This window comes from Bemisia tabaci, chromosome 9 (genome assembly GCF_918797505.1).
Source record: "Bemisia tabaci chromosome 9, PGI_BMITA_v3".
Classification (NCBI taxonomy): Eukaryota; Metazoa; Arthropoda; class Insecta; order Hemiptera; family Aleyrodidae; genus Bemisia; species Bemisia tabaci.
Genome location: NC_092801.1, coordinates 41,497,120 through 41,506,604, shown reverse-complemented (window position 1 = coordinate 41,506,604; position 9,485 = coordinate 41,497,120). Strand labels below are relative to the sequence as shown.

The 9,485-nt window shown below is 38.5% G+C and overlaps 1 protein-coding gene across 1 annotated transcript; it reads right to left on the bottom strand.

Annotated features, from left to right (window-relative positions):
* Positions 1 to 308: 308 nt before the first annotated feature.
* Positions 309 to 5,380, bottom strand: LOC109036855 (uncharacterized). The gene is made up of 3 exons (XM_019051260.2): positions 5,240 to 5,380; positions 3,352 to 3,835; positions 309 to 1,660 (listed from the first exon to the last, which is right to left on the bottom strand). The coding sequence occupies exons 1-3, from the start codon at positions 5,294 to 5,296 to the stop codon at positions 846 to 848; spliced, it is 1,356 nt and encodes a 451-aa protein (XP_018906805.2). The 5' UTR covers positions 5,297 to 5,380; the 3' UTR covers positions 309 to 845.
* Positions 5,381 to 9,485: the final 4,105 nt, after the last annotated feature.

Genomic DNA, 9,485 nt, shown 5'->3' with positions numbered 1-9,485 from the left:
ATTGAAACGGGTGGTTCTTGTTTGACTTCCTGTCATACTTAATTTTTTAATTGGAGAGCTACTCAACGTCAATTCTTGAAACTTCCGTAATATTCCTTCTCTGTACTAAAACAATTCTTAGAAAACTTCAAGAAAAGATGTCGGTGTGTCTTTTTTTGAAAAAAAAAAATAAAACAGAGGCGTGGATTTTAAACACCGCAAACAAGACACGTGGTTTAGGAGTTTGACCGTCTAAATGTTTTTTAATGTTAGTTAAGGGCATCTCATGAAAATAAACTCATCAAACTTCCTCTATCTTTTCATTTTGAAATGCGTAAATTTAATAAGTAAATGAAATCGAAAATGAAATATTTAATTACATACAATCATCGTCCAGAAGGATTAATATACTATCCACACTGAAAAAAAAATCTCGGTGTATTTACTAAGAAAAGGGTAAAATTACCAAGAATTCAGGGTTCTATTTGATCCCAGTTTTTTCTTGGTAATATTACCATTTATGGAATTGGTAATTTTACTGAGGAATCTCGGTAAAATTATTGAACTTTCTCGGTAATTTTACCGGACCTTGGTAAAAACGCCAATATTTTTTATCGACTGTGATAGAATTACCAAGATAAAATGGCAAAGTTACCGGGCATTGATTACCAATAAAAGTGGTATTCTTACCTGAAAAAAACAGTAAAAATACCGGCTTCTAGGTAAGCTTACCAGTCTGTCTCGATAAAATTACCAATGATTGGTAAAAAAGTGAGATGGTAAAGGTAGCAGCGGACCGTGGTAAAAACGCCGAGAATTTTTTTTCAATGCAGGTTCAAAAATTTCACAAAATCAATCTCTTAATATCACCAATTGATTAGCTTTCCAAGGTTCTCAATGATTGTCTTGTCATCCATCTTGACGGGAGCCCTCTGTTGTTCACTAGGAAGTTTCTCCTCCACTGTTCCGCTCCAGGCAGATTTAGCTTGCTCGACGTCTTTCAAATACTCATCAAACGCTTCAATCTCCGCTGTCCTCATAGCTCTGCCAACGTTCAAATTCGTCAACCATTCGGAACCACCGGTTCTTTTTTGGTGCCTTGGCTCAGACCTCAGCGACTTCACGTCATCACAAACAACTTGGTTGTTCAAGTACACCGTGCGACCGTTCAGCTCGATGTTCTCAATGCGAGGGCTGATGACAATCGCTTTTAGGCCGTTGTGATCGATGCGCAAAAAATTCCCGTGCCAAGTTTTGATTTCACCGGACGACTCATCGGACGATCCATCGTTGAAGCCGCCCTCTCGCTCGAATTTCTTGACGTCATCGATGAACTCCTGCATCTGCCGGTGTAGCATCGGCTTCCCAACGCTCAGATTTGTGTACCACTCGGAGCCGTCACCTCTCCGCTGGTACCAGGGCTTAGGTCTCAGGTTTTGCACGGAGTCGCAAACGATCTCGTTGTTGATGTACACCTTTTCAGCGTCTATTTCGATGTGTTGAGGGCGTTGTTTGTGGCTGATGACGGTTATCTGGACGCCGTTATGGTCGATGCGTAGATTGGACCCGTGCCATGTCTTTACTGCGCTGGAGGGTTTGGTGGAACTGTTGGACGTTTCCGGAGCCGGAGTCACGTTGTCAAGTTTCTTGCTGTTTTTCGCGATGTCCAATCCGTTGAGCCCTGTTTTCAGCACGGAAAAAAGCTTAATTAAAATCCGTGATAGAGACCCAATCTAATGGGGAGAACGAAACGAGAGGAGCAACACGGGAAAAAAATGAAAATGCCGATTTAAAAATTTAGTAATTAAAAAAAAATTCAAAATTTGATAAAGTATGGCCGATAAAGTTCGCAACAGAAGCTATAAAAAAAATGTGTTCGACATGTTCCAATATATATTTTACAATAAATTAAGATAAAAACAAATCAAAAGATCAAACAAAGATAATAACTACCCTCCTGGTTAAGTTAGCTTTCCACTATGGTAAGATGTACATTTGAAACACGTCGGAACAATTTCATTGTTAAATCAGTCCATTTTTTCCGTGAAGAAAACGCAAAAGAAATTAAACCTAGAATATTAATAAACAAAACAAAATAAAGAAAAAAATTAATTATAACTATCATAGTAGGATAAAAAGTAGAATAATTTGACTTAATTCTCTATGTGTTATTATTAATTTAAGTTTAATTCCTTGTGTATTTCCTTGCTCTTTTCATTTTTTATTTCTAGTAAAGTAGGTTTTCCAATTTGACTGTTGATGATATTGTTCGCATGATACAAATTAAGTAATCAAGAGGGTCCTTCAAGGTTAAGAACTTGCACGATTACCATACGAGGTTTGAATGGAGCCCTTTTGTGCTCGAGGGATTTGTCTTTTTATACCTTTTTTTCATAGAAAATTTTCCAATGGCGTCACCGATATTCTCTGGGAAAAAAAACCCTTACAAGCCCAAAAGAACTTCGAAGTTGAGGCCGTTATGAAGGGAATCGCCAGTCCTCCGTTGAGAATCTACTTCTTCATCCAGTCAATCTCCCCGTTCATATAGTGAGCGATTATTATGGACACCGTGTTCCAGTTGCAAACAGATTAAAAAAACCACAATTTTAAATTACGAACCACTATTTCCGACTCATTTTTAAAACGACTCATATCCTATGACCAGATAAAATGTTGAAATCCAAAATGATATGACAGCATATTTTCTTCTCGCTCGGTGTAGTGAGCCGAGTCGATTTTAGTTGGGTTCGGTTTAGGTCACGCAACTAAACTAACTCAACGACAGCGCGTAGAGTATCATTCAATTTGAAGGCGCTTTCGGTCGCGAAATGTACTGACCGACTCTCAAAGCGCGGCGCGGCGCACCGGTTGAAAATTATCTCGTGTCTATGAAACTTTTCTCAATCTTCAAATAGTTTTGACAATTATGCCACGGTTAAGATTTATGATCGACTATTTCCATTTATTTTAAAAACGACGTATGTTCCATTAATTTATTTATGTAAATAGGCAATTTTATGGATGTGCAAAACATAGTAGTTTAAAGTTGCGAAATTTAATCCAAACCTGTAAATAAATGTGATTTCAAACATAGTGACAACAAGATGGTAAAACAGATTTTTCACGGATTGAAAAGTCTGTTTCACCATTTACTGAGTCCTTTCACTGTTTGTTCTAATTTTATCATAACGGCAACACTTGTATTTTATTTGCTCCCTCTGAAGTTGAGTAAAGAATCATTCGGATGTGTTTCTGCCAAACGGAACCATGTGCATTGAGACGTGAGCCCTGAGGCCCATGAGATTATACGCATATCAGAACTCACATTATAATGCACATAGTTCCGTTTGGCAGAAACACGTCCATTTTTACCTGTACTCGACGAAGCGAATCTATTGGGCTTGTAATCCCAATTAGAAGGAGATGGTGATGTTGGTCTTTGGTTTCTAAAAGGACTTTTGTCACCTCTTGATCCGAACCTCCTAGAAGGGCTCCTGTCGCCTCGTGACACGAAATTTCTGGAGGGAGATTTGTTGGATTGTGTCGATGGTTTCGAGAAGCTTGCACTATCATTTAAAATTTTCCCGTTGAAAATAACTGCACCATTCCCATGGCCGTTTGATACGCCGGAGTTGTTAATTGTGCCACTCAATCCGCCAAGGGCGTTCATAAAGTCCAGGGATCTACTATGAAGAACCGGGTCATTTTCTTGGTTTCCCTGCCCGATTGTGTCATCGATTACTTTCCCAATGTTGTTCCAAACGATGACATTATCCGGTTGGATTTTTGGATCGGTGTAGAGGAGGACCCCCGTTGTTTTTGCTTGAGTGACTCCTGCCACTAGCACTAGCGCTACCTGAAAATTGAACGTCAGGAAGGGAGTGATAGCGCAGAGCAGTATGTGCAAAAATGAAGTTTCGAGGAAACGGGCTCAGAAGCGTTTGACCGGAAAATTTTATTGGGAAAAGCCTCCATTCTTTGTCACAGATACACATTTTTAAGAGCAGCCCAAGACAATGATAACAGTGGAAAAACAAGGATGAAAAAACGGGAAACAAGGCTAAAAATACACAATTTATGAACCCGAGACGTTTTCACTCAAAACTGAGTCATTTTCAGTCGGAAACAATAAAATATAAAAGAAAAAACGATAAAAACCTGAGCCCTACATGGTGGCGGCTGGGATCTGAGAGAAAGCCACACATCTCTTGACACATTTTCTTTGTCACATTGCCATTAATCATCGAAAATACTCTTTGAAATCATTTGTATGATTAAAAGTCGAACGATTTTATTTCAATTATTACATAAAAAGAGTATTTTTCATTTTCATGTTGGGCTAGTGTTTTACATGCTTTCGTGGTTGCGTTTTGGATGGACAACAAACACATTTTTAGGTGAGAAATTGAGAGAAGGGGCAGCACTTTACTTGAAAGGACTAACTTCATTGGCTCTCTGGAGGAATAATGTTACTTACGGCTGTTTTGTCTGAAACTATATCATTTTTTTCGTACTTCAATTGGAAAAATATCGATAATCGACCATGCACGCCTCGCCACCTCCATACATTGCTAACCAATTCACAGAGGTAAAATCTCTATTTAATGGGCTTGTTGCAAACTTCAATAGAGCAAAAGTTATTTCTGACAGAAATGGATAAAAAGTCACGAGAAGCGCATCTAGAAAGTCTGAAATACACTCCTATCGTCACGATCTTCGTAAAAAAATATGCGTTAATGTGCAAAATATCAATTTTAAGCGTTTTACAAAATTAACATGCAGTTTTAAGACCAGGTTTTCAGTTTCGGCAGTCGTCGGGTCTAGTCGATTGGTTCAAATAAAACTTCACCAAAAAACCATGTTAAAAAACTAAGAGTACTACTGCCGTGCTAAGGAAGAACGTCGTATGAGCCTTTAGACGATGCCAAGTTTCCTCCGATAAAAACCGAATTTACTGGGGAAATAGCGAATATTATTTTCCGAAAATTTCAGACAATTTTGTACGCAATTCAATCTAAAATATCTGAAAATTTCAAGGAAAATGATGCATGAATGTTGTCAAAAATACATGTTTTATCAAGGGAAATTTGGCAACTCTCGAACGATCATACGGCGTTCTTCCTTAGTACGGCAGAATACGTAATGATGATGACACTTCAGTCCATCACTTACGCTACCGTGCGAAGTGGTTTCAAGAATCAAAAGTTCGGTTTTAATAATCGATAAACACAACTTATTTTTCTTACTAAAAATTGCTCACCAAAAAAACATAACCAATACACACGTGGGACACCATCCACCGACTATAGTTCTTCATTATCACATGCACCTGAGTTTCTGCGAATCAGACTAGAATCTCCCATCGTGCTCTCTTTTATACACTCTGAACGCGGGTAAGTCAGCAGTGGCGTGGAATGCATTGCGATGTATCGATTGATCCGTCATTTAAACCTATGGAAAAGGATCGATGAACAGGATGTTCGCTATGAGCCCCTTCGTAATCGATTCTTTACTATAGCTACAAATAGGAACATATCGATAATCGATAATTCACACCTCGCCACTGAAACATGGGTAAGTCAGTACATTTGCGCACATGCAAATAATTATATTTTTTATCCGTAACGGAGGAAAACGTTAATCTAGAATGATTAAATGGACTTATTTCTGTCGAACGGAACTATGTTCATTATGGCGTGAGCCCTGTTATGCATATATGCTTATGGGTCTCAGGGCTCACGTCATAATGCACATAGTTCCATTTGATAGAAATACGTCCAAATGACACGGAATCAATTAATCTGAACATCAGGCAGAACTAACCAGAGCAATCACGTATCAGAGGTACAATGCATGCTTTTCTATAATGAAATGAGATGATTGCGATATTTTTGCGGTTTTTGACGAGTTGACTCATCGAAAAAATTATTTGTCCGTTTAAGGATATACGGTTCCTCTTGCCGTTCGCACTAAGAATCAGTCTGCATACGTTGAAACTTGTCTGAAATCATTTAAGCATATCAGAGGGAAACGGAGCAAATCAGTAGAAGTTGACTTAGAAGCAGTGTTCGAAACTCACCTTTGAGTTTTAGGAGCCATGTGGCGCATCAAGCCCGATTTTTAGGCGCCATTGAAGATTTTTTACGGGCCAAATTGACTGTTTGCCTTTATATTACGGCGCATCTAGTGAAAAGTTAGATGCAAGATGTTTTCGGAACAGAACTAGTATGAAGCTGTAACTTGAGGAAGACAAAAGCACTAAGGATGAAATCGTGAAGAATAGAAAAAGCTTTCACTTGTAATGCTGAAAATTTCGAATAATCACGTGATAAAAAAATTCAAATTTTTAGGGGGTAATTTTTAGGGGCCACGTTGGCGCAGAGCCTTCATTTTTTAGGCACCGATTTTTTTCATTTTTAGGCGCATTTGGCGCGTTGGCGCCTGTGAGTTTCGAACACTTTTTAGAAGTACAGTCCTGACACGATCCTGGCATTAATTTCGTATCATGGCGACAGCTATGAATCAAAATAGGTATTTAACGTCATTTGACTCACAAATATCCAAGATTTTTTGAAAGGAAAGTTCTTGTAACTCTCTGTTGCGTGGGGTAAATTACTTCATTATTCAGATCTCTCCTGCACTGCAAAAACTACACCATTACCCTTACGCTTGCATTTTTGTCACATTTGATTTACAAGGTTTCCTTGATAACCACATTATACTGTTTCTTTACAGAAACAAAGTCTTATTTCTGTGAAATCGTGTCTCGGGGTGGTAATACGACTTTATGTCCTCTTGTAACAATACTGTTTTGTAGATAACAAGGCTCCTCATTGAGTATTAAAAATGAAGGAGATCCTTGTAGTGTTAACAAGATTTTTTTGCTACCAATTAACGTTGGGTTGATAAAAAAAAACTAAGATGATTCAGTATGTCCGCTCAAACCCATTGAGCTTTTACTCCATTTAACTCTTGAATCTTATTAACTCCAACCTTTCCAACTTTTAATGATACGTTTGGCGATATGAATTACATTTTGCAATAAGGAACCACTATCTCTGGCTCTTTCATAAAAACACACATCCGCATAGGGAAACCAATTGCATTTATGTTTTTTCTAAAATGGGCCAGAAATAGTGGTTACTTATTGCAAAATGTAATCCATATAGACTGCAGGAGCCATGATACGCGAAAAATAAAATTAGTCTCATCATTTAGACCGAACGTATTTTCGTAGAACTTTTTATATAAGTTTTAGTAACAGCTCCAGAGGGGCGCGAGTCACATTAACCACACCTGGCACAGTACTGGAAAAGGCGGACCAGAACTATCAGCGATTCTTACAAGGTTCTTTTCCACTGCGGTTGAGAGAAAAACCAGGGCGCTTTCATTTTTAGCGCATGCAACAAGGACATAAAACAAGCACGAATAGTTGTATCAAAACATCGTCATCAATATGAACGCATTTTTCACTTTTTATGGCGATGGAACAATTGGACACATTTTTGCCAAGCGGAATTATACACGAGTGGGAAAGAAGGGGTGTGCTATAGAAAGCTGTATAAGAAACAACGTTAAAGTGCTCGTAATTTTCTTTGGAGAAATGGACGGGATTTTGCATTTTGTCAAATGTCTATGTTCCAACTGATAGCGGCACTCATAAGCCACGGGCATGTGACAAGAGCCTTGTGGAGAGGGCTCATTAGTAAAAGCGGAAGTAGTGCAACCGCGGCACTGCTTCATCGCTGCTGACGTCACTGGCGCTGCATAGTTCCTATTCATTTTTACGGCCCGAGCACTAACGAGCACCTCCCTTATTTTCCACCTGTCTCTGGTTCCGTTTGGCAGAAATACGTCCAATTTGGCACTTGTGTCTGTAATGATTGACGTCACGATGATACATCAGTCGATTGTCGGAATTCGATGAAAAAAGGTTCGGGCAAAAAATTATACTCAACGTGACGCATTTGTGGATGAAGCGTGTTTTCTGATAAACAAGCAGTGGTGCAAAATCAGCTTTTAAGTACGAATTAATGATTCCGTTACTTTCAGGAAATGAGCCTTTAGGCAAGGTATGAAGTAAAGCACTAGGTTGGCAAATTGGACCGCGTTCAGCAGAAAGGAGCCAAGCCACATTGAATTAAGCTATTGCTTAATTCAACTAGACAATTTAATGTTTTACATGAGAACGTCTGTGTGGATTTTTATGAGAATTTTAGGGAATTTGCTTTGCACTACTCAAAATCCGCTCAATCGTTTTCATTCAAAAAATTAAAATGCTCACACTGGAAAAAAACCACATTGGATCTAGAGTCCAGACTCTTGAAAACATTGACAAGAAAAAAGACTCTTGATTCAATCATATTTAAGCTTAAGTCAAAAGGAAATCCGCTCGAATTAAGAGGCTTGGTTCTTGATTTAAGCTTAAATCTGATTGAATCAAGAGTATTTTTTCTTTTCGATGTTTTTAAGAGTCTGGACTCTAGATCCGATGTGTTTTTTTTCTCCAGTGCAGTTAAATTTGGCAATTTCCAAAATTCGCAAATAAAAAAAATCCCGAACCCAAAAAAATTCGCCAATTTAAATTTGCTGATGTGGTTTGGTTCCTTTTCGCTTAACTCGGTCCAATCGTCTCTTCAATATTTCAGGAGGAACGCGAAGCGTACAACGGAAGATCTGGAAATAAAAGAATGAAATACTCGTCGCTGAGCTACACGTCACTAGCGTACTTACTTATAAAGTATTCTAATCATCACAAATGATTAATTCAGACTCATCGACTTTCACACCAAAGTGTCAGCATGCAAACAGCATCTCTTCTTTTTAATTATAACTACCCTGAACTCGAGATAGTACCGTAATACCAGGTTTAATCTCCTTGGCTAATCGAGGACAAATACAAATTGAACCCAACAGCACACAAACGACTCTCATTTGAATTGAAAAGAGAGATATATCTTAGTTCCGACGAGATCTCTCCTCTTAATATCCGGAATCTTAGATGCAATTCCACTGTTGAATGACAAGTTAGATAACGTTACAGGAAGCAAAGTTTCCAAATCTCCTAATAAAATTCACCATTACTGTTCTCTGACCACAGTGATTTTCACTTTTTCTCGCAGTTCATTCTGTTATCATTCAACAGGGTCAATGTCTTTGATTTTTGTGGTTAGCTAATGCCACGTACGCAAAAATGAGTAAAATATGGAGTTCTGTCATCTGATGTGTGTCATCGCTTTTGCCCAGTGGCGATTCCTGAAAGTTGGCACCGTTGTTTTACCTCCTTTTCAATTCGTGGAAAACAATCGATTCTAGGCGAAACTGCCTCCCTAAGAATCGATATTTTCAATGGATTTGAATGGAATATTAACAGTGTTGCCAACTTCCTGGGATCGCGGCTGCTTTTGCCTAACAGCAGTTCGTTTTTTTCAAACAGCAGCTACACTGAATGCAAGCCAACAGTTCACGGAAATGTACATGGATCACGTTAAGCGGAAAGAAGCCAA